Here is a 26,771-nt window from a genome sequence, read left to right on the forward strand (position 1 = left end):
TACCCAATATTCATAGACTTAAACTTAGAAAAAGCGGTATATCGTAAAAAATCGTTCAACATAAAATCTAAGAGGACTGACTGGGAAAAGGTTTGCAGAGACCTGGATGATAACTATTATCAATTCCTGACAAGCGAATACGACACGCTACCGACTAAGGAAAAATACTCCGCCTGGGTAAGGGTTGTGACTACAGCAGTTGAGCTAAACACACCCAGAAAAAGAACGGTTAACATTAAGTCCCACAGAAACCCCGTCCCTTGATGGGACTCGGAGTGTGAGAGGGTTAAAAGACTTCGCAAAGCCTCTCTAAAAAAAATGGCAATTTACCAAAAATCTCCACGATCATATAGAATATAAACGGGCATCTGCCCTAGCTAGGAAAACGTTTAAAAAGAAAGAAAGAGACAATTTCAAAGATTTTGCAGAAAAACTAAGTTTCGCTTTCAACAAAACCTATGTCTGGAACACCAGTAAGATCCTAAAAGACAAGTGAGTCAAAGTCACACCAACCCACACATCCGAGAACCACCAATGGAATAATAAAATCACCGAAGCCCTGAACAAAATCAGCCCCCCCTTAGGATCCCAACGATCCACGTGGCTTTCCAGCTTGTGACGAAAACGACTTCCTAAGCTCTCCATTTGACTTTGCGGAATTCAACTGTGCTCTGCAAAACAAGTCCAGTCACTCAGCTCCTGGCATCGACGGGATAGACTACGAAACCATAAAAAAAATCCCGATCAAATTCAAACTCATTCTTCTGGATCTGATTAACAAGATGTACGCCACGAACAACTACTCAGAAGAATGGAAAAAATCGTATATACACTATATCAATAAACCGGACGGTAAAAGCGTTAGACCTATGTATTTCCCTTACATCTTGTCTCTGCAAACTCTTCGAATCCCTAGTAAAAAACAAACCGGACTGGTGGATAGAACACAATAATATTCTCCCCAGGGCGCAATCTGGGTTTCGAAAATGTCACTCTACTGCTGACAATCTAACCAAACTAGCTCTTAGCATAGAAGAAGCCTGCTGCAACAAAAAAGACCTATTAGCGGTATTTTTAGACATTAACAGCGCCTTCGACAACGTAAACATAGACATACTCCTCAGTCAGCTAGCAAAGATAGGTTGCCCCGCCTCTTTAATTAAAATCAAACACTTAACATTTGAAAGATTGATCTTCACAGACATCACAGGAAACAATCCTAGGAAAGCATATAAAGGTATACCGCAAGGGGGGGTTCTAAGCCCCATTCTCTTCAATATATACGTATCAACAATAGACGAAAACATACCTGAAGGTGTCACAATCAGCAAAGGGTATAGCAGGATAAGATGGTCAAAAGTGCCCTTTAGCCGATTTTATTCAGCAATGTACCATTTTATAGCTTATAATAAAGAACCATTGTACACCAAGTTTCAACCCGGTATCTCAACTGGGAGGGTAGTTACAGGGTGAGAAAGAAAAAGTGGTTTTTGCCATATTTTCCCTATTTAATGCCATTCAAAAAATCTGAAAAAATTCTAGAATATTCTAGCCATGTTTCTTTATAATTGTGAATTTTTTTACGGTGGATTTTTTTTACGATATTTCTGGCGGAATGTGTGGCTATAAGCGACACGATGGACATCGCTTTAAAGCACTCCAATCGAAAGTTCCTCATCTTCACAGACTCCCTCAGCGCCCTTCTCGCCTTAGCGCACCTGACAGCGAACATCAAAACCAACCCATATATACTGGAGATAAAAAGAAAGATCTCCGAACTCTGTGTGAAAGCTCAAAACAACAACTCGATCAAATTATACTGGATTCCAGGCCATAAAGGAATCCGCGGCAACGAAGAGGAGGCAGACCAACTAGCCAAAGCCGCAGCAAATTCCGCTTCGATAGATCGCACCAAAATTCCCTTCACAGATCTTAGTGAACAGGCCAAAGCGATAGCAACTAACACTACACGCAGCATCATCACGCAAATAGGATTAACCAAAGAGAAGAACTAATTTACGCACTTCCACAACAATAACGCCAAACCTTGGTTCACCGGAAGGAACCTAAAACGAGAAACCATCACGGTGGTCAACAGATGCAGGGCAGGCCATTACAACCTGGCCCACTCCCTAGCTCGGATAAACATAGTAAACGACCCGAAATGTCAATGCGGCTACGAAAGGCAAGACATCGACCATGTATTATGGCAATGCTCTCTGTTTGACGATCAGAGGAAAGACCTGATCTGCAAGCTACATAAACTGAGCTATCACCTCTCTCTCATGCAATATTTTACTTCAAAACCCCACAACAGTCATATGTAACACCATTCAATCGTTCTTTAAAAGCTGCAACCTATCAATCTAACACAATGGTCCTACGAACCTCACCGAATCCGCAACCGCACGACTTATGTATACTTTCATCTGTATATCCGCCTATGTAAAATCCATGTAATGCGAAATAACCCCAAAGGATGTTGACACCGCTTAAATAAAAAAAAAAAAACAATTTTAAAGAAAGATTTTGCTATATTATTTTAATTATTTGTAATTATGGACGTTTACCCAGCTCGAGTAGCGACTGCGAGTCGTCATACGGTTAGCTTAAACTCTGGACGAGTCCATTTTCGAATTATCCCCCTTAACAATCAAATTGCTCCCCTGTGGGGCGTGGGCTTCACGTTGCCACCTTGTGCATTTTGCCCAAACAAATGCTCTAGGTGAACGAACGTGAAATTTCTCCGGCTGTTCGCGCAAACCTTTCTACCTAGGGTACCGTAAACCTTTGTATCTGGGTTCTATGTAGAAAGGTTCATTCTACCGTAAACCAGTCGAAGTCAGAATGTCGACAGGAACAGATGTCACGATCGCCAGTGCAGCGTATATTATTATGAACACAATAATTAAAAGAAAAAGAAGAAGAAAAAATCAAGATAAACGATGGTGGATTAGTCAGATGTATAAAAATAGAGCAACCTCTAGTGGTGAAAAACTAGTTAGAGATTTACAGATAGAAGCTAGTGGATATTTTAAAAATTTTGTGCGGATGTCGTCGGAAGATTTTGAATTTTTAATAAATGCTATCGGCCCCAAAATACAAAAAAATGACACCAGATTTAGAAAAGCTGTGACGGTGAAAGAACGCTTAGCGATAACGCTACGTTTTTTAGCAACGAGAGATTCATATACGAGTCTTCAGTATCTGTTTAAAGTATCCAAACAATTAATATAAAAAATTGTTCCGGATTTCGAAAATCAGTTTATGACGATTCATCAAGTCATATCATAAACTGAGTTTTTCCGAAGGGTAAATTCGACAGCGGTCGACTAACGGTACCTGGAAATTTGTAACCGGCACAGTAAAATTATTCGCACGAATATCCTTTGATGGACCAACAGCCGTTGGAAAGCGTTCGTTCGTGCCCAGGGCCTTCGCGAACACATTAACGGGCCGTACTCACTTGAGCATTTTTGCCCGAACGAACGTTTTCGGTGCACGAATACTCAGGTCAGTACGAGGCTTAAGCTATACAGGAGTGATCACTGAACACTGGCGACAATAGGCCCCTTGACCGCACCATAAAGAGGTCCGTATTATCACGTGCCAGCCGGGACCTCCCCGGGCCGAGACGACTCTGTGTGTCTTCATGGTGCGGTCAAGGGGTTCATTGTCGCCAGTATCCGGTAGCGAGAGGATCACCCTGTATGTCGGACTCGATTAGTTTGCGAGATATTCGCGAATAACTATGAGTACTATTACATTGAATTTGGCTTGCACGTATACGTCCGCGGCTGTGTGTGCGTCGGCAAGCGACTCTCGCATCTCTGGTGTTTCTGTCAACAGCACCACATGATCCGGCTATCATTCATATAACGGGTGAGCTTCAAATTAAATTTAACTAATTTCAATAATTTTGACATTGGACTTGTGTGGCCGGCCGACTAAAGGCGGCCGGAATATTGGTATAGTCTAACCTAACCTAATCTGGACATGTAAGTAACAGTATTTTATTTTTCTGTTACTTATACGTGTAGGTTAGATTAGGTTACATTATATTAATATTCCGGCCGCCGGCCGCGCGAGTCAAATGTTATAATTTGATTTTTCAGCTCACCCGTTGTATGATTAGGAGCCGGACCACACGCTGTTGCTTACAGAAACAGTAGGCAAGAGAGCCGGCGCACACATGGTGTAGCGTCGAAACCTCTCCAACATGGAGAAGTCCCGTATTTCAGATTAAGATCAGGAATGAGGTAGGTTAATAAATAAATTTAATAATAATTGAGCCAGAAATGTTTGATTTTATTGGCTTTCAAAAAAGAAGGGGAAAAGCCATACGGCATAAAAACCCCTGATTCTTAAAATGTATTTAAGAAAAAACAAATTGAAGCGAGGTACGAGCGATCGCATGTAATATTATCTTATGTTGTATTTAAATCAGAACAGTCACATGTGAAGCCATTGCTCTCCGGCTCATAAGTACGATTGCGTGTAACTTGTATTGTGTAATCAGGGTGGTTACGTGGAGTAACCGACCCCACCGGGTCGTCGTCACGACCACGGGTCGTTCCGTGTTGAACAATAGGATCGAGTCAGAGTGATTACATGGAGTAACCACTCTACCGGGTCGTCGTCCCGACCGCGGGTGCCTTGTATGTGATTGTAATATGTGTATTCAGGGTGGTTACGTGATGTAACCAACCCTACGGGTCGTGCGTCGGTGCGACTGCATTAGTCGACATCCGAACCACATCCGATTAATGTGTATTCAGGGTGGTTACGTGATGTAACCAGCCCTACGGGTCGTCGGTGCGACTGCATTAGTCGACGTCCGAACGACATCCGATTATTCGAAATTCGAAAGAGATTCGGCTCTTGCACTCGCGAACTAACCATGTCACGACCGCGATCCGAACTGTAAGGCCGTGTTTCCACTTGCGAGAAAACTTCTGCAATAAGTGTCTGAAAGTCTGTCAAAATGGATACAGCCATAATCAAGAAGAGAAAGCCGAATGCTGCAGTACCGAGAAACAGAATAGCACGAGGTAAGTTTCTACTATTCAATGATTCTTGGTTATGACTGTACCCACCCCTGCTGACCTGTAGTTCAGTCGTCGGTGCTGGGCAGATTGCAGGTTTTAGGCGCTTTTTGCTCGAATTGTTAAACGTTAATTACTGGAAAGCAAAGCTGCAAACGCTTTTTCGTTATTCTTGATTTTCGTCTTATTTTGATTCTTAGAATCACCCCTTAAAAAATCTCCCACCTGTTGTCGGACACCCTATATATCTTAGAGAGAAAATGTTGCTTAAAATGTCGAATTTCAGAATATGTTCAAAAATCATCGACATCGGAAGGGTAGCACCTTTTCTGCAAGTTCACCTCGATGATTAATCATATGGGTGTATTGTACGTTTATTGGCTATCTAAATGAGAAAGTATAGTGCACCTCGTATCGGGAAGTGATGCATGTAAGCATGAGACATTCTTAATCGGGAATTATGTGATAAAAAATTAATAAGTGCCTATTGTACATACTACTCACAAGCAATAATGTTTCAATAAGAATATTTAAATACTTACTTACAATAGTACAATTTATTGGATTTATACAGGTTAGCATTGAACTTTAGAAAAAGTATATGTAATTGCAAATTTTGAAAATATATTTACTTGTACAGTGCGGACTATACAGAGTGTCCCAGGGAGAGTAATAATTCCCTGAAGGAGCAATATTCTGAACAATTGCCAAAATGTTGGTTAAGGCTTCCTTTTTAAGTTATTAACGAAAAACACTGTCTAATTCGAGCGCGCATAGAGCGCGAGCTAACTTGCGTAAGTGTTGGCTACTGATAAAAATAAAATAAATAATTAATTTAGTGAATGCACAATGTTTGAAATTTTAAATACTGATCTAATTTAATTAGATCATTTAATTATCACTTAATTATTTTGTATAATAATTTAATTTCATAGCATTAATTGAGACTATTTAGGATAAAAATTTATTTCTTTGTACTCTTTAGACAGTACGAAATATGATACAAAAAGTTTTGTGATGAATAGAAAGATTTCAAAGAGTCAGCTCAATTAATAGTCATTAACAAATCAATATTTCCTTCCTTTCTACCAGCTATTCGTATTTCATGATAATTACATTATAAATGAATGTGTTCTCGAGCAAAAAACTTTTGTTAATGAGAAAACTGAGAAAGCGGCATTGGGTTTCATCATCAGTGCTAATGAAAAACATAGTTGCTTAATATAATATTTAAGGACTGAAAAAGCCCCTCTTCGATACGTGATACATCGGTATGCTAATCAGCTTTCCTTCAATTATTTCGAACAGAGAAGAGATTGTAAATGCGGTCTACTTTAAAGGTACCGCGAACTGGTTATTACCAATTTCACTTGAAAACGCTGCACAGATACCGCCCTCTTGCCTCATTAATCGCCGACATTCGAAAGGAGGATGGAAGAAAATGGGTAAATTTATGGCTCTTCCAACACCCAAAATTTTAATAGGACTGAATCTTGAAACATCGTAAATGAGTTATCATTTATGTTGAATGTAATGGGAGGATTATTAAGAAAGGCACACTGATGAACAAAATTAAAAAACAAAGCTCATAAATTAAATGAATAACGCAAGAAATTCTGTAATTTAAACAAAAATAATAAAATTTTACTTGGACAAAATTATAATACTTTATGCTTGAAGATGAAGAAGATATACAGGGTGATTCTCTCGCAACGTAACACAAAAGCTGTGCCGCACAATGGAACCCCTGCTGTTCCGTTTCTTGTCTTCGTCTCAGCCATAAACACACACAAAGCAGTTTTGGGTCCGGCGATATGGCCCCTTGGTTTCTTTACTCGCAAAAACAGCAGGGTTCCATTGTGCGGGACGGCTTTTGTGTTGCGTTGCGAGAGAATCACCCTGTACATACATATGTAATTAAGCAAAACTATTACATTTTTGAACCCTTTGTTCTGTACTCAAAGTTCTATACAGGGTGTCTCATAACTACTGTAACACCGGGAAACGGGTGGTTGCTGGGGTGATTTTGAACAACTTTGTCATTTACCAAAATGTCCCATGTAAACTCAAAACATCATCCGTGAGGTCCCGATAGTGCGGAGCATTCTGGAGTATTCCTTATCGGCTCCGCGAAGATGATCAAAATTCTCCATACATATATTATAATAATTCAAATTTTCTATTAATTCATTAAATTCCATAATATCGTATTTCCTCCACGACAGTCAGTCCAAGATGTGAATTCAAATTTTTATTTATCATTCGTTTAGATTTAGTAATTTGGGATAAAGTTCCGAATGTCCCCGGTCGCCGATCAAGATGAAATTTTGAGGAGGAGGGGGGAGGGGACCCCAAATATAAAGTGGTATCTTCGGCTTCCTATTAGTTTCCGAGATATTAATTAAAAACTTTCGGTACAATACATAGAATTTTTCCTATACAGACATAACTAACACAACCGTCTTCGGTGTAGTAAGCTGACATCGTCAAGTGTCTCGAACAACCGTTAACGCAGCGTGGGTTCCAACCTGACTATCTATAGGGTGTCCTATTCAAAACATTGGAGATACGACGACCGTCGTAACGTCTATTATCTAGCCTAACCTAACCTACATATAAATCAAATGTGTTTAATTCCTTGAGAATTAGTAATAAAATATAAAACAAAAGGTAATATAACTAAAAAAATGGATTTTACATGGAACACCCTATAAAAACGGAAGGCGATATCACTATGGTATCAACGGTGTTCGACATTTGACGATGACGGTTGCTACAGCGAAGATGGCTGTGTTAGTTACTCTTATAAAATATACCATACTTTAATGAATATCGAAATCTTGATTATAATAGGAAGAGTAAAGGAATATACTCGAATTAGAAAGAGAAAGATTAAACAGAGAGAGAAGCACACATATCCCTACTGCACCACCGATTACCGAATCTCGGCTCCTCGCACATCAACTACGCCGCCTAATTCGTTCGGCGCACAACACAATGTAAACAATTCCGAGAGGTACAGATTGCGACACTTTTCGACGTACAATCGCGAAGCGCGTGCCGGTGGGTCCGCGGAGTAATATTGAGACGAGTTTTGTACTCAGCTTGAAAAGTGACAAGTGGGGCAAAAGACTCAACTTCGCGAATAAAAATCCTTAATTCAATTTATTTTATTTTTAATTATTCTATATTGTTTTATTTTAAATTTGTGTAGTAATCGTGATTAATGGAGGGAAGAAAGGAGAGGGTTTCGTCTCCCCGGACGCCTTGAGTTCGGGCCAGGTAGCGCTAGGTGGCGGCAAGAGAAACCGTGCTCTCGCAAGCGCTCGCCCGGCATGCTGCTCGAATATATACAAGTTTCGAATCACGGTATGATAGGTGCCTGAGGCAGGGGTCGTCTGTTGTTAGCCCCACTAACGAGTCTGACAGACGATTCCGAGACGAAACACCGTTTGTTTGTTTTTCTCTCTTTACTACATTTGGTTTTTTTTATTGTAGTTTACATTAATAATAACGTAGATTTAAATATCATAAATTTTGCAATAGTCCGAGTGTTCAAAATTTCGAATCGTCCAATAGTTCAACGTGTGTGCGTTCTTCTCTCTCTTCAGGAACCAGGCATTCCAACAGACGATCAGCAGACGATTAGCAGACCGTAGAATTTTCAAAATCAAATGCAAATTTTATATATATATAAATATCGGTGGGTTATTTTCCTTTACCCTTCCAGTTTATTTTATGAATATTTTGGCGAGGAATTTCCAATAGTCAGTATTTGATTTTGATGCTCCCAAACTGGAAATTCCTAAATCTTATATTTGCGTTAATTATATATATGCATATCGTAACCGTCAATTGTGTATCTCAATCGTTATTGTTAATGAGCTAAATTGGTATTCTCATTGTTCAAAATTCGTTATTGTATTCCTTATTTCATATGCATTTTATTATATTTTCTTTTATACCTTGATAATATACTATTTTTATGTAATTTAATATTTTTCTTATAACATACTATTTTTATTTTTAAATATTTTTATTTTATAATGTACTATTTTTGGTTCATCTTAATCGATTCTCATTTACAGTAAAACCTGGATATATGCAACAAAAGTTTGTCTGGATATATGCAACATCGCTATCCCCTCCACTTGGGGGGATCCCCCTAAGCCGAACCGAGCCGCTCGGCGAGGAAACCGTGTAATATGATCCGACCGTAATATCGGTGTGACTAATACTAATTGAACGATAAAACTTTTTTATTTTTAACTTTTTCTTAATGAAACTTTTACTAATGCATTTGTGAGATTTTTCTGATTAAAATGGTACCAAACACGATATGATTTGGCTACATACATATGTATAAGGCAGGCCGTACACCAAAGATACATGAAACACGCAACATGCAACATGCAACACGTCGCAAGTTGTGTACGAACGTAGAATAGGTAACGCGGCACGGTACAAACGATTTGTACACTGAGTCCCATCGAAGTTGTCGCAGTGAAGTTGGCTACAAATTCATTAACGCATTCACGCCGCGTCGGTGAGCGAAGCGTGGTCAACTTCACTGCGACAACTTCGATGGGACTCGGTGTACGGACGCCGAATCGACACCTCGCTTGGATATATGCAACGTTTAAATGCCCAGAATCGACACCTCGCTTGGATATATGCAACGTTTGAAACCCGAGTCGACGCCGCAACCGGTTTTCATTTCCAATCCTCCTTTGCTTTTCGCCAACTTTTAACATCAATTTTAGCAAGTAATTATAATTCAAACTATATCGTGTTTGGTATCATTTTAATCAGAAAAATTTCACCAATGCGTTAGTAAAAGTTTCAGTAAACAAAAGTCAAAAATAAAAAAGTTTTATAGTTGAATTAGTATTAGTCACATCGATACGTTTCGGCTCTTTCCTTTGATCATCGGACCTCTCTCTTTCCACCACTGTCTGTCCTTTTCTACGTTCACGCTTGGCTGCTCGTCGCGTGTAACCCGAGATTCGACACCTCGACTGGATATATGCAACGCCTGGGTCCCAATGTTTGTTGCATATATCCAAGTTTTACTGTACTCTAACATAACCTTTTTGTTAGCCTCCTTTATCAATCCTGTAATACATATTAGCGATCTAATGAAAGGGCCCGTATGGGACTAGCGTATCCCCGAACTCACAACATTTTTGGCCCAATAATAATAGAAATTGTTAGGGTAAATTTTCTGGCTTTACGGCGTCACACGCGCGTTACGTTACCGTTAATCACATTGCTCGGCTACCACACTACCACATTACATACTTTTACACTCATACAACAGCTGACTCTTACACACGGTAGCGTCCCGAGCACACGCGCGTTCGCCGTACGTAACAACATCAATACTAATAATCGAGAATCCTAGAATTACATGCAATAATAATATATTCACTCACCAATTCGAGTCAATAAATGTATACAAATTCTTGGGCGCGAAGCAGGATCGGCTTACCGTACATTGATCGCTGTATACTAAAAAATAAAAAGCTACTTCTTTTGGAACAATAACAATAATCTCCCTAAATCATGACAAATAATTTTTGCGCACCCTGTATACAGGATTTTGCTATGTGCGTATTTGAAAAACGCTAAGTTCCCTCCTGGCTTTCCAAGTAAAGGCCCACGGCAAAAGACCGCCGAAAGTTGGCCCTGAACTAGACACTTGACAGCCAATAGTAAAGGCTGGTTCAGACACGGCTAGTAATTTAGTCGAGTGGGGAGTAGCTACTTACTACTAAACCGTTTAGTGCATAGAAAAGTGTCCGGACTAGTACAGTTGAGCTTTGAAAATCAAGAGTTCAAGATATATCCCTTGACTTAAGAAATGCGTCCGGATAGGTCTGTCCCGAAGGCTAGGTAGTGGTGGGGCAAGCCTAGTTAGTGGTGGGGGATGCCTACTCGACCAGCAAAATCCAATGAAATGGATCGACTCGACTAAACCGTTTTACTAAACTACTCGACTATACTCTAGTGTCCATACACTAAACTACTCGCCACTCGACTAAACTACTAGCCGTGTCTGAACCAGCCTTAAGAGCCGCTAACATCCATCGCGAGAACACCAGGCAGCTGTTTTGTTTACATTTACTGACTCGTTTCGTTGGACGGACTATAATCATCGACGATACGGTATAAGGTGAAGAAGACAAAAATAGCAGATAAATGAGTTAAAGAAATCAACACACAATTGCGTGTTGAAAACAAAATCAACGAACAATTATGAAACTTACTCTGTACTGTATTATAGTCAGTTACAAACTTTATGAATTACCTTCATAGTATCATTCCTTTTTATTAGAATTCAAATATTAAAACATAAATTTTTTCGTACAATAGGAACGAGAGAACAAGCGTTCGTTTACGCAATGTCGGCTGCAGCAGCAGTTTGGAGGCTTGCAAGAGGATGTGCTTTGGGTAATCTCGCAGCTTGTTCTTGTGCTACTCCTCCACGAAGGGAACCACCATCGCCGTCTGCATTGATTTCACCTTCGTCCTTTACCGCCACCTCAGTTTCATTTGGTTCACCGTCAATCAAAAATTCCTTCAAATGGGGAGGTTGCGGCGACGACGTTAGATCAGCGTCGCGAATAGCCAAGAGATTTCTTCAAGGTGCAACTCCTCCTGGAACAGGCGTAACAGCAAAATTTATGCACGCTGTTAACATGCACAACAACCGTGCTGGCCGAAGGGTAATTAAATATTTTTATTAATATGCAGTAATTACAAAAAGTAAAAATAAAATGTACATTTTAAGAAAAAAATTAATTAATCCAATACGTACATAACTCTAATGCATACTGTTACTGTAAGGCAGTAGAACAGTCCTTAACCCTGGAATGTAAATGCCATGGAGTGTCTGGATCGTGTAGTGTACGTACCTGCTGGAGAGGACTTGGCTCTTCAGGACCAGTTGCCGCTGGCAGTCGTCTACTTCGGAGATACGCAACAGCAGTAGAAGTTCGATCGAGATCAGGAGGAAGGTTACCACCTTTATATCATCATGATAATCTCTTATATACCACCAAAAGTCCTGACTACTGTCTTCCTGATAAAAAGAGGGGTAGCCTCGGAACTGTTAGCAGGTAAATATGTGTTATGAATTAATAAAAATAGTAAAAAGTACAGTAACCCCTTTCTCGTCCGAGAATTCATTCTCCCGCAAATTTAGTTATCTTCAAACTTGAGTAATACAATCAGCTAGCTGTAGATTCTTTATGCGAAAACAAATTGAATATTACTTTAGCGTTTTGCGACTTGCGGCATCGGTTTTGAGATACATCCGATATAGTTAGAGGATTGGCTCAGCTGGGGTAATTTAATGCACAAGTGTCCGTCAATTCCTCCCACTCACCGGTAGGATTACCCCAGATGCATTTGTAATAACGACGCTATCACTGGCAATATTGCCAGGTTCGATGGTTTATCAGAGTTTGGGCGACTTTCATGTACTATGCAGAGATGAGAAGATGACTAGCGGGATGGCAAAGGGGTAAAGGGCACTTCGCACGCTCCGCCCTGTCCAACAGTGGTTCGAATGGCTGAATTAGGTGAACAAAACTCATTTTCAAATTAATAAAAACTAATTGTTTCTATAAAATTCTTATATTGTAAGACCTTCTAACCTTTTCGTAAATGTGTACAGACCAGACAAAGTACGATGTAAGAGCGGACAATTCATCACTAGTCAATCGAATGCATTTCCAAGGTCGATAGGAATATGATATCAGTTTGTTAAAATGCACTTAAGTTTCATATTGATGATGAATATAGCAGCTGAAAAGGTATATTTCAGTTTTAATCACCCCAAATCATCAATACCTTTCTTGTATTTTTGTAAATCTAACTTCGAGTTAAGTTATTAATTCGTATTAAAAATTTTCATAATTTAACGAATCGTTAATGAAGAAGTATATGCTCCATGTCGTTCCACACGATGAAAGTTGTACCTATGAAAAGTAGAGATTGTCTGCTTTATTTTAATACCATACTCGACTTGCAAAACTTTGCAAAAGTATGCTAAATGTTAAAATAAAGTTAACGCTGACGCCCGTGATATCGTGCGGCACGGCTTTTGTGTTGCGTTGCGAGAGAATTACCCTGTACCAGTACAACCGATACGCTCGTTACTTACTTAGTTAATGATTTCTTTTTATAATTCACAGTTTCGTTCTTTTTAATTGTGGTTATTGTTATCTTGTGTTTTCTCTTGTGTTTATTTACCGTTATTGTTATTATTGTTATTGTTGTTATCGCATTATTATCCCTGCAACGATCCTTATAAATGCCATCTGCTTCGTCTTCGCCACATGGCGGTACCTATCATAAAGTAATTCAGAATTTCTGTCGTTGTAAATGAATTCACTATCCTAAAAAATTCTGAGCTGGCCTGTAGTAATTAGTTTATGAAGCCATAAACCGCCGCACATCGTCTTCTTTTAGCAAATGTTTTTGCGACGAGTACCCATGTCTTTTATTCCTGGATTTTCATTTCGAACAATCAATCGAATCGAATCATAGTCATCGTCGCCAGTCAGTTACAAAGTTTTTATCGTACCTATTGGACAAATGTCGAAAGAGGCTCAAAAAGCACGCCATAAAGATTGCCGCAGATTCAGAGAGAAACATACCAAAACCACAACACGTCCAATACTAATTGAGACTTGCTAACAATGTTATTAGTTACCTCCGACCTGTTAATAAGTACCTTTCGTGAAGTGTCAAAAAAAAACTCAGCTCGTTAAGCGTCGAGGTACTTGAACTATTAGAAAAAGATACGGAAGTAAATGACTTGCAAAGAGAAGTTGTTAGCACTGCTGCTGATAAAGATGAGCAATCATCAGAATTTACTGAATGTTCTTCGGGTACTGATGACTCAAGTAAATAGTGAGTAAGTTTAGTTTGTAATACAGTTTAAATAATCAGTTATAGCTCATAGTTGAGATTAAATAACGTACTTGTTCTTTCATTATATTTATTGTTTATTATATATTGTGTATTTTCATTTCTACATTTTTTTTACTTTATAACTACAGTGTAATACCGTAATTTTGTGTTTTTTTCCTTTAATTAGTCATATTTTTATGTCACAAATGTTTATATCGAAATAATAACTTATAATACAAAACAGGATTATTTTCTAATGATAAGAATCCCAAATAAGCCAAAAAACATGAAAAAATAGTTTTGTCCAGCTAGCACCTTAGTATTCGAACCACTTGTGTGTCCCCACAATTGATCCTCGCATTTAAAGTTCATCGCAACGCTGACTTCGTATCATCTCACTTTGTTACGAAGTCTCATTTTCCTTCTGTCAGGCGACGCGATTAGTATGCAACCACATCAGCCAATAACGCGCGACCGTCTAAAATGCGTGTGCGTGATGTGTGACTTATCGTCATACCACCAATCCTAACCGCATTCCTTCCGCTCGTCATCTTCTCATCTCTGCGTAGTACAAATAATAGTAGGTAATCTATTTGAAGAAACCGCAAGTCGCAAATTGAGCAATTTCGAATTGCGTGGGTTTTAATTTTTTTTTAATTCCCTACCCTTTATGCTGGTAGCACAATTTGTGAAATTTATGACAGGTATAGTGAACCGCAAATTCATGGTCCTTTTAAACCTGAATAAATTTCTTAAAATTGAGCGATTTGAATCTTTTTGAAGAGCTAACAAATAGTGAAGGTTGTCTTTTAAATAAAACTTTAAAAAATACTTTTTGTAAATGTAAGAATATTTATTGCGGTAAATAAAGCAATAAATTACAAAATGGAATGATTTCGTTGAAATTGAGATACGTTGTGACTTTTGAAAGCAAAGTGGTACATTGACCAAGGAGTTTGACGCCACGTCGACGCGCTTTCCTTCGTTATACACATCACTTCTTTTTATTATAATTATACGTAATTTTTTTTTTAAATACTGGCAGATTATTTTTTAACGATAAAATTGATTGTCCTTTCTTTAATATATCAAGACCGAACTAAAAATTTATCAAAACATAACAAGGCAATATTAATAAATTTATTCTTTATTATTTCAGACAATGTAATGGTAGCAGTACGGGTTACGAAAGTTGCGAGTATCTTTGTTGCGGCCGAGGTCATACAACTAAAACGGAAGAAGTTCTAGAAAGATGTGACTGCAAATATATTAGCTGTTGCTATGTAAAATGCAAGACATGTAGGAGAATCGTGAAAACTTATGAGTGTAAATGAACACGTAAAACCGAAAGATTTTTAATTAAAAAGAGTCCTTATTATATCTGAAATAAGAAGTTAACTGTACTCATGAAGTCATCCATTATTGTATAAACAATCATTCAATTTATGTGAAGGTATTAATTGTTCTTATCTGAAACGGTTGAAAAATGAATATCTAGTTTCAGCTGTCCTTAGCAACTGTCATATTTATAGTAAAAAAAAAATTAAGGACCGTGTATTGAAGATTATTTAATTTGACAAAAAAAAAACTTAAATATTAAACGTTACGAATTATAATAAAATACTCGTGGAATTTTCGTTTATCTTCTCTACTATTTATTGATTTTCTGTCCTTGATATGTCGTGAGTTATAGCGTTGTCAATTAATATTTTCCAAAGTATTGTCGCATTAGAGTGTACATACACTAACGGACAACACTGTTTCAGCTATATATTAGACGTAGACATAACCAGTGAAATGTAAATAATTTGCTGAATTTGTGTAGTTTATACTAAAAATTATATTCTATTAGCATATAATTAGCATTTCTATGAGCATCAATTTATTATTCCCAAAATAATTATTGATTACACATTTCAGTGTACATAAATTGCAAGTGATTGTTAAGAAGTATAATTTCCATAAAATCATTCGTGCATTTGTTGAAGATACATATTATATTCTTATAGTTTGCAGTTATAAGTTCCGAAAAATAGTGATTCATTGCACAAATTTGTTACATGGATTGCTGGAAATATTCATGTTTGATGGTTCATAACTTTCACCTTCTTTTTCGTCTTTAATATCTAATTCCTTTAGAAAAGCACACCAATTTATAGTAACTAGAGTATCTGGTTCCTTTTCCGATGCCCACCAAAGTGCCGACTGAAATAACAGATTTGTATTGTAATATGGATATTTTTGAAAGATGTGCATGAATTTTTAAAAATAATTATGTAAAAAGAACGTCCGTTTACCTATTCATTTTTTGAAATAAACAAATAAACATGTAACAAACAAAATATTTTTTGACATCAGTTGTATTTTTAAGTTCAAAAGCTTGATTACTGTGCAAAAAATAAAATGATTGCAATATTTGCAATAATAAAAACAATCTATGATAATACCTTGATGTTTATTGGTTCTACTGGAGGAACAGGATCAATTTTTGTGTTCATGAATTTCAATAAGTCATTGTAGTCCACTTGACTTTCCTCGTTTTTATGAATGCTGCATTATTATTAATTAGTGATGTTTTTTGTTTGTTCACAAATACAATGAAACATACATATATACATAAAAGTAACAAAAATGTACATTAAAATAAATAAAAGGAAGTTAAATCTCCTATTTAAAATGATTTAAAGTCACAATTATTATTATTATTATTATATAATCCAATAAACTTGTTTCCCTAAGAAGGGTTCTTATCAATGGAAAAGTTCAATTGAATTCAAAAAAATATGAAACTTCGTGAATATATAGGAAATTTCCTTCCGATTAAAACGCAATTTTCATTTGCTGTCCGTTTTCAGTCTAGAAGAATGAAAATCGCCCTTACAATTTTGGCCATTTTACGTCTTTTTTTTCTTTTTCTCCGAAACCGTTAGAGATACCGAAAAACTTTATCAGCAAAAGTTGTTCGTCTTAATGTATAGTATTGTGGTAAGGTGTAGGATGATGGTCGGTAGAATTAATGAGACTTCGTACGTTTTAATTCTTTTTATTTAGATCCGCTCACCGCGGCTCCTCAAATGCAACTACACGTTCATACCCTTTCACACTCGGACGCTTTCTCCTGTCGTCGAATCAACGGAGACGGTTTGGTGGTTTAGTAAATAGTTTATTTGTTGAGACAAAGTTTGATACAACTGTTATATCGACGTTACGACCGGTAGAAAGACGGTGAACTACTGACTTCGAGACCTGGGGAGAGTCCCATTTTATAGTGGGATTTTTAGGGAAAAATGAAGGTAGGGGTATCCTGTGAAATGGATTTGGTGATGCAGGATTTGGAAAGGATGCGGAAACAAATATACGTAACATAGGCAGGGACTGGTCATATACTACAAGCCCGGAAAATGGAAAAGGGACAAATACATAAACATTGGGAGGATCCATGTGAAAAGAGCCAGATGTCAGTTAGAGATATGATTGGGAAGGAAAAATAGAACAGGTCCGGGAACATAAATAGTGACTGTACATCTGCTTGTCTTGGGACCGCAGATTGGATCAGTACCGGATATTAATGGGGAGACAGTACGACACTCCCAAATATTTTTTCTTCTTTCTCTCTGGTTTCTTTCGCTCTAAACAGACGTCCATCGACAGAATCACACATTTCTCAGTCATTCCTAGAACCAGACCATACCCTACGCGACACTTGAACCGATTCTCTCAACAACCACGCCGCAATCGTACAGATTCAATTTCACTCACCCAAACATCCCGCAATCATACATTCCTCACTCGCAATCTTAAATTTAGACTAAACTACGCAGGGACGTGGTGGCAGATTATTGCTGCCATAGTATTTTTTCATTCTGAAGTAAGAAATTATTTAAACAATTAAAAAACGTTATAAACAAAATGTATAAATACAATTACTTGTTTCAACATTGAAAAATACTGTAAGAAAATGACACAACTGGCTGCTGGACAACGTCGTCTGTCGTTGCCTTTGGGGGTGTCCTAGCCGTGGGATCGTCCTTCGAGGGTCGCGGCGTTGGAGGACATTTTTTGGGGACCATCGAGTCATTCGTATATACGACAGCGTGCGAGTTGCACGTACCGGAAAAGTTAGCTTGTCGAATAAACTACGAATCGTTTCATTTACGTTTGTGTGCAATTCTTTACATCCTATAAAACTGTGGTTCGACCATTCTTACAATATTAAACATTAGGACGAACAACGTTTGTTCATAAAGTTTTTCGATATCTCTAACGGTTTCAGAGAAAAATAAAAAAAATTTTTAAAAAACGTAAATCCTCCTTAGATTGAAAACGGGCAGCAAACGAAAATTGTGGTTTGATCAGGGCACCCTCTACATAGTCACAAAGTTTCATAATTTTTTGAATTTCCGAGTTCGGGATCGTTCCTTGTTAGACAAGGCACATAATTTGTAATAGTGGAGCTGTAACAATGTCAATAAAAAAAATCAATATAGATTGAAAAATATATATCAGTAATAAAACTATAAGTAATGATTTAAAAAAATCTTTAGATAAATATACATAAATTTAATAGTGACGATAATAAAACAGGAACTTTCATTTTATATTGGAGGGACTACAGTCCTGCAACCGATATGGGCGGCAGACCCGATTGAATTTAGAAATACATATGTACTATCTAAGGAGCTTCGTGTCATAGATGCATCGACCCCTATTGTACACTTGTCAGCAGCCTCTCAATATAATGAAATTGGTGACTTATAATGTAAGGATATAAGGTGCCCTTTCGCAGATACATTTGCGTCTTCTACGGCGCAATCTTACTTTCTGCCATATTAAAATATGGTCGGATTGTATTTTCTATATTGTTGTATATACAGGTCAGGAAACTCCTGTAGGGGTGGGAGAGATTCCTTTAATGTAGCACAAATTTTTTGTGAATCTTTCATTATCCACGCATTGCTGCTTACATAATGTACACTGAGTTGCATTGAACTTGTCGCAGTGAAGCTGGCTACAAATCGGCTCACCAACGCTGCGTGAATGCGTTAGTGAATTTGTAGCCAACTTCACTGCGACAAGTTCAATGCAACTCAGTGTACACTGAGTTGCAATGAACTTGTCGCAGTGAAGTTGGCTCCAGATTTACTGACACATTCACGCCGCGTCGGTGAGTCGATCTCGCCCATCGTCTCACCGACGCGGCGTGAATGTGTCAGTAAATCTGGAGCCAACTTCACTGCGACAAGTTCATTGCAACTCAGTGTACATCTAGCTCAGGCATGGGCAGCTAGCAGTAAACGTAGCCGGAGCGCTCCCAAGCGCTTCGGAGCTTGTTGGTGTCACGTAGAAAGTTCACAGGATTTTAAGAAATAAATGAATAGTACTTTTAAGAGTTTGGCACTTTATTTTATAGTAGATATGATTCCGATTAACTGCCTGCTTATGTCCGGTGAGGTCTTTTTATAATGTAGTTGGTGGTGGAGAAGGGGCCGATGATTGACAGGGTGTGGTGTACGTGAGAACACGTCTTATCAAATATTTAAGTAGGTGGTCGTAATATGATGTTTAGATGTCCGGTCGTGAAGAGTTCGATTGTTCAAGTAACGATCGTTTAGACGGGTGGTCGTAACACGATGTTTGTCCGATCGTGGAAAGAATTCGATTAACGTACGTTTAGGCGGCTGGTCGTAACACTTCCCCCTCCTTAGACTTGTTTTGGTCTCACAAAACGTACAATTTTCCGGGCTGGTTGAATGTGAACGATGTTTTCTTCTATTGCAGGTAGCAAATCTTTGATTGATGAGCTGGTATGTTCGTCGTAGATTGGTGCTGATGTTGTTGGTGGGGGTGTAGTATTTTGCTGTTCTTGGTTTGCAGTTGTGGTGGGACAACAGGTATTAAAAATAAATGTGGATGGCATACATCGAGAAAATAGTTTACATTTGTATAGTGTATAAATTGTGATTACGGCTATAGATATGTATCCCATAATTTGTAATAGATAGTATGCTATTTCTTTTAAGTTTTTGATTCGGTGTTCGATTTGAATTTGATCTATTTGGTTGTTGATCTGACCTAAAGTTGTTCGGTATCGGTTGAAATTTGAAGTAACCTTCGGAGTAAAATCAATGGTTTTTTCTAATAGTTTTAGATCACTTTGTGAAATGTTGAAAGAGAACTCTTTGAATTTAGTTTCATAAGTAACTTCTTGGGTGGTGCCTCCAATTTTCATTACATTGTTTTCATAGGTTATTATACAAGGTTCATCACTTTTAATTAAACTAGGGGTTTGTATTGTTCGTGTTTCATTGTATTTACAATTTTTCCATTGTTGATCCAAAGTTTTAAATTACTAATATCAAGTAGAGTTTGAAAATTTTCGAGAGTTGGTTGAATATGATTATAAAGAAAGTGGGTTTTAATGATTTTATCAAATGTTTCCAAAAATTGTTGTGGCTTTACAACCTGTGGATTGATTATTCCTTGTTTACCTAGTATAATCGGGATGATTAGTTCATCGAGATTTACATGTAATTCGGAAAGGGCAAATTCTGTGTGTATAATTAAAGAGCTGATTATTTTTTCGTTTTGTACATTGTCTTGGAGTTCGTCAAGTTTTGTTTGAATTTGATGGATAGATTGAATATGAGAATCGTCTAATACTTGTTTAATAAGGGCTGATTGATTAGAAACGATGATTTTTTATTTGTTATTCGAGTCAAATAGTTTGTCCATGTTTTCGTTAATTATCGTTAAATCGTTTTCATCTAGAGTACGGAAAAGAGATTTGGATACTGAACCAACTATATTTAATAAACCTCGTCTATGAATAATTCTTAACGTTAATTTCAATTGAGAAATCATTTTTTGTATTGTTACGAGTTCGTTTACTAAGTTTTGAATTTCTGTTTTGTACGCGCATTTATTGCAATGTTTTGATAGACCTTTTAATGATTCTGCAATAACTTCGGGTTGTTTTAGTAGGTAGTGTGGATTGATAATAATAGATATAGATACTTGATTAGTATATAAGTAACAATTGTCGATGTGTTCTAAAAATACTGTCGAATTATTTAAAGGTTCGGTATGTAATTTACAGTAGATTGTTCCAATGAAGTAGAACAAGAGGGTGAGGGTCGTCGGCCTGAAATAAAAAGTTTTAATCGATTACCATGTACCTTTAATTGTCGATTCTCCGATGGAAAATGAATAGTATACGTTGGAGGAGAGACCTGTATTATTTCTGCAGGTCCTAACCATTCATGATCGAGTTTATATCATTTATGATCGTTATGTAGAAGAACTCGATCACCTATTTTGAATATAGTCTGTAATTTTATAATTTTTCTGTCTTGATCCCGTTTATAGCGAGCTTTGTTTTTATTGAGTGCTGTTATTGCCTAAGTAATGTACGTGTCGTGTCGTCTCTTCCAAAGTTTAAATAACTGTTCTTTTGTCATCGAAGGAGTTGCGGAAATTGTTGAGGGTAGATTAGCTTTGTGTCCGAATGTTAGTTCAAAGGGTGTTTAACCTGTCGATTCGTGACCTGAGGTATTATAACCCATACAAATAAGTTTAAGATTTTCGTCCCAATCGTTTTGTTTCTCGGCTGTACATGTACGAATTAAGTCTTTTATCGTTGCGTGTGTTCTTTCAAGGGAACCGTTAGATTGTGAATGGAAGGAGGTCGTTTTAACATGTTGGATTTTAAATGTCTGTTCAAACGTTTCCATAAGCTTACAAACAAAATTCGTTCCTTGATCAGTTAAAACTTGTCTAGGTGCAGAAAATATGTATACATAATGATCCAATAACTCTGGGATAATTGTAGTGGCTTGCTGATCTTTGAGGGAAACTAGGACAAGGTATTTTGTTAATTGATCTTGGATTCATAGGATAAATTGGTTTCCTCTTTTTGTTTTTGTTAATGGGCCGAAAATGTCCATGGCGATTTTAGTATTAGGTTCTATAAGTGTGTCGGTTATGATAGCTTCTTTCTTTTGCCTAATTCTAACTAGTTTTTCATGTTGACAGGTTTCGCAATTTTTTATAAATTCTGTAACGTCTGCTTCTAAGTTGGGCCAGTGAAATTGTTCTTGAATTCGTTTTATAGTACGATTAATACCTAAGTGTCCTACTATTTCATTGTGATTTTCCTTCAGGATTATTTCTTTTTCTTCCAGGGTGTAATCCCGCGGAGATTCTGAATCGAATATAATTTTTACGTTTCTAAATTTTGTACTAAGAAATTGTATCATCATTTGAATGTAAACCTTTTCTAGTGGTGTTATTTTTTCGTCTCCTATTCCTATTGGAAAAGTAGTTTTATGTCTATTGTCGTTAATTAGTTCGAGTAATTTATTTATCCATATTTGTTCGTCATAGTCACCTAGTAATTCCTTTGTTAGTTGGTAGAAGTGTGGTCGATTAATTTTTTGTGTTAGTGGTGCAGGTGTTGTCTATTTTCCAATTTTCATATTCGTTAAAATAGTCCGGATTTGAGGAAAATTCAGTTGGGACTTCTTCCGTTTCTTCTGGAGATGGTATAGGGAGGTTGGATTCTTGTAAGGTGACAGGGTACAGCCGTGAAAGAGCGTCTGCAGGGTATTTTCTTTACCTTTTTTGTACTCTATATCATAATCATACTCTTCGAGTCTCAATCGCCATCTCATGAGTCTAGAAGAGGGAGCTTTTACAACCTTTAACCATTTTAGCGCTTGGTGATCAGTCTGAATTATAAATTTTGTTCCTAATAGATATTGTCTAAGTCTTTTGGTGGCCCAAACTATTGCGAGTAGCTCTTTCTCGCTTGTACTGTAATTCTTTTCAAGAGGATTTAGTGTTCTGGAGATGTAACAACAAGGATGACCATCTTGGGAGAGAATTGCTCCTAATCCTTCATTTGACGCGTTTGTCGTTAGGATGAATGTTTTAATAAAATCGGGGTATTGTAGTACTTGGGCTTCGCAAAGTCTTTGTTTTAGTGTGTCAAAAGCGAGTTGTTGTTTGTCTGTCCAATGGAATGCGACATCCTTTTTTACTAAGTCTGTTAGTGGTTATGCAATTTTTGAAAAGTTACGGATAAATTTTCTATAGTATCCAGCTAGTCCAAGAAAAGATTTTATATTTGTAGAATCTCTAGATTGTTTGAAGTCTTTTATTGCTTCTAGTTTTTTTGGGATACATGACCTACGTATTCTAGTTCAGGTTTGAGGAATTCACATTTGTCGGATTGGATTTTAAGTTTAAGATCTCTAAGCCTTTGGAATACGATTGCTAAATTTTGATTATGTTCTTGTATCGTCGACCCGAAGATGATAATATCGTCTAAATAAACAAAACAATGTCTTCCTATTAAAGGGGAGATACATATAGCGGCGTCAAAAAATCGATTTTTTTTTCTTACATAAAATGGTAGTTAAACATTTTAAGAATATGGTGGTAAAGTTTTAAACCGAAATTCGTAACCGTTCCGAAGTTATTGCTTGTGAGCGTGAGTCGTGTCACCGCTTAGCCGGTGATACTTCAAACTTTAAACGCGTTTATCTCAAAACTACATTTTCTAAGTTTGTGGGAAGCATAACTTGAAAACGAGTTGACCGATCGTGATAAAACTGTATACTCAACTCAATAACAATATTATCTTGAACATATACCTTTTTGTTTATGAAAATCACGTTCAGAAAGTACTTTGTTATTGCAAAAAGTAACGAAAATTGTGTAAAATTTCAACTTTTTTTTCTGAAGCCTCCCATTTTTGTAATTTTCACTTTTTAAAATGTTTCTTAGGTATATGTTCAGCATTTGGATGTTAAAACACTAAAAATCCTTGGCTGATACTTTTCAGGTCAGTATTAAAGGAGCTAGGATTCCCACAAACGGACGACGTCCGACAAAACCGTCCTCAAAGACAACGATATAACATCGCCATTTCTTAATATTTCGTAACAACAAAAATTTGTTTAAAAAGTAGAAACATGTAATAAACTATACCTACAGTTCCATAAATGTGGAACATTTACTTCCTGTCCAACAAAAATGATTCAAATTAGCTATGTATGTCCCCCCTTAAACCGCGAAGCGCCGTGTCCATCATTCTCTGGAACGTTGCTGGAGCATTTTTGAGACCGAATGGCATTTTATTGTAATGAAAATGTCCTTGTGGTGTAGAAAAGGCTGTATACTTTTTAGAGTTGTTGTTCATAGGGATCTGATGGAATCCTGAAGAAAGATCTAACGCGCTAAAAAATTTCGCTTTGCCTAGGTGGTCCAGAATTTCATCTATATTAGGTAATGGATACGCGTCTTGGTCTGTCAATTCATTGAGTTTACGGAAGTCGATTACTATTCTCCATTTACGTTTACCTGAAGCATCCAATTTCTTCGGAACTACCCAAACCGGTGCGTTATAAGGAGAGTCTGATGGTTCAATGATTTTTTTAACTAGCATGTCATTAATTTGTCGTTCGATTTCTTGCTTATGGCATTCAGGTGGTCTATAACTTCTAATATTAATAGGTTTTTCAGATTTTAACGTAATAGCGTGTTCCGTAAGGGATGTACAAGGAAGTAAGTCAGTTTCTAAATTAAAAACGTCAAGATAGTTGATAAGGATTTTCTCTAAAGGGTCTCGTAAACTTGGATCAGTATGTTAGTTCTAATAATTTTTGCAAATTTGTTAATTTGATCGATTTTATCATTTGGTTCTATTTCGTTTGTAATCTGATGGTCTTGCTTACCAGTGTTGATGTAGCATATTTGAACAGGTTTTCCGTCTAAATATTGTGTTCGTTTTGTTTTTTCCGCGGAGATAATGTGTGAGGAGTAGTTTTCTGAAATGGTACAATTTTGTCGTTAATTTTTAATGATTCGTTATTGATTTCGTATTTATATTTCTCTAAGAATGGTAGGCCCATTATGCCGTCTTCTATTAAAGGAAATGAATCAGGGACTATGTGAAAGGTATGAGGTATTTGTTGTATCTGAATTATAGTCGTCTCGTGAGTAGTATGTTTGTCGTTACCCATAAAGAATGTTTTGGTTTCTGTCAGCTCTGTTCTTTCGGCTACTGATCGCTTGAGAATGTTGATTCCTACTCCTATGTCCACGAGTAGTCTTCCGATTCTCGATATTCGTGGAACTCTGCAGCAAATTTGTAGTAATTTTCCGGTGGTGCAGTTGATTCGGATGTTGTTTCTGTCATTTTGTTCTCTTGAGAATTGAGGTTGTTCACTCTTGGTGGTGGAATTTTTCCCTGGTTGGTCACTTGAAAATTTCGAACGTAGCACTCGTCACTGGTGTGTCCTAATCTTCCGCACTTTGTACATTTCAAAGGTATCGAATCGTTTGGTCGATCACCTAGTGTATTTGGGCATTGTCCCTGTTGTTTAGGTGGAGGAATTCTGGATGGTACTTGTCGACGCTCCATGGCACAATTCGCGTCGCGAGTCCACAGTTCCATGTCGGCTGGCATTGTTTGTGCCTCTATTAATAATTTCGGTTTACTTGGTATTACGAGCATACCTATGTCCCTGCGGAAATTGAGCACATATGTTCTAGTAACTTCTGTTTCTTCTTCTTCTATAGCTATTCTTCTTAAAATTGGATTTTGGTGTTTATTTTGAACGGCGTAGATTAATTCGTTGAGTTGTTGTCTAAATCGTAGGTAATAAGACTGTACTGTTTCCGTTGCTCCTTGCCGTATTTGCTGTAATTTATTACGGGAACTTACTCCGAGATGGATGGGCCAATCGGAACGAAACCTTTTGCATCTTGTAGAGTATGTCTCCCGATTGGTACCGTTAAAAAAACATTTTGCATTTTTTCATTGCCAAGGATCATTATTGCAAAAAACAGAAAGTTTCTAATCTCAACATAGGTTGACTTCAATGACCCTTTAATATGTTGTCGTGGGCATGATGTTGAAGAACTTTTTTATTATGCATAATCAACTGAAAGCTTTATTTTTCCGAGATATTCGTGAAAAACTATTGTTATTACTACATTGAATTCTGCGTATGCTTACGTGTATTCTACCGCCTACTCTGGCGGTGTATGGGTCAGAATGCAATCGTCTGTCTCTACTGTTTCTATACACATATCGCATCGACCAGAAACCAGTATACAGGTAAGTCTCGATTAATGCTAGTTCACATAGTGCAATATTCGGTTTCGTGCGAATTTTAAAAATGATATCAGGTCGCATTTAATGCGAACAAAAATTCAGTTAATGCGAGGTTTGCGATCCAGACATGGATCGAAGCATGCAAGTTAACAGAGACTTGGATAAAATACTGCGGGTTTATCATCACATATATGGAGATATGAAAAAGCAGCAGAAAGTGCAAACAAAACACTATTAAATACTAAACATGTTTATGCTATTATAATTTAATAATATACGTATGATAAGAACCAATTCCTATATTCCAAATATTCGAATAGTACGAATTCAAATAATGCGAACAATTTCTGGGAATTATGACTCACACTAATCGAGACCTACCTGTACATATATAATAACTATTGTTATTGCAAACTTCTATTCTTTAACGCTACTCTGCAAGGAATGTACCGATCGCTATGATCGGAGACGGATCATAATCGGAGATATTTTCGCGATGATCCCAATTGTAAAAATTTGTGGAATTTGTAATTGTTAATAACTATTGTTATAGCAAGAATTCTATTCGCTGGTGTTACTCTGCAAGGAATGTACCGTTCGTGATGAAAGTTTTCCAATCTAATTGGAGATATTTTCGTGATGAGCTCGCTTCCAAAAAATGTATGGAATTTATTATTGTTAAT

General features: G+C 37.2%; 3 protein-coding genes across 3 annotated transcripts in view; 1 reads left to right on the forward strand and 2 right to left on the reverse strand.

The window, feature by feature from the left end:
• Positions 1–15,522, forward strand: part of LOC114880648 (protein Wnt-11b-1-like) — a 32,499-nt gene extending 16,977 nt beyond the window's left edge. The window contains exons 3-5 of the mRNA XM_046285012.1: positions 11,421–11,773; positions 11,895–12,166; positions 15,127–15,522. Coding sequence (XP_046140968.1) covers positions 11,421–11,773; positions 11,895–12,166; positions 15,127–15,301 — 800 coding nt within the window. The 3' untranslated portion in view covers positions 15,302–15,522. The remainder of the gene's footprint in view (positions 1–11,420; positions 11,774–11,894; positions 12,167–15,126) is intronic.
• Positions 15,523–15,599: 77 nt separating this feature from the next.
• LOC114880645 (EF-hand domain-containing family member C2-like) overlaps positions 15,600–26,771 on the reverse strand; it is a 47,525-nt gene continuing 36,353 nt past the window's right edge. The window contains exons 13-14 of the mRNA XM_046285269.1: positions 16,415–16,517; positions 15,600–16,172 (exon numbers count right to left, since the gene is read on the reverse strand). Of these exons, the coding sequence (XP_046141225.1) occupies positions 16,008–16,172; positions 16,415–16,517 (268 nt within the window). The 3' untranslated portion in view covers positions 15,600–16,007. The remainder of the gene's footprint in view (positions 16,173–16,414; positions 16,518–26,771) is intronic.
• LOC114880646 lies at positions 20,667–25,571 on the reverse strand. The gene is made up of 2 exons (XM_029196881.2): positions 24,704–25,571; positions 20,667–21,108 (listed from the first exon to the last, which is right to left on the reverse strand). Exons 1-2 carry the CDS (start codon positions 24,718–24,720, stop codon positions 20,667–20,669), a joined length of 459 nt encoding a protein of 152 aa, XP_029052714.2. The 5' UTR covers positions 24,721–25,571.

Source organism: Osmia bicornis, chromosome 3, assembly GCF_907164935.1.
Source record: "Osmia bicornis bicornis chromosome 3, iOsmBic2.1, whole genome shotgun sequence".
NCBI lineage: Eukaryota > Metazoa > Arthropoda > Insecta > Hymenoptera > Megachilidae > Osmia > Osmia bicornis.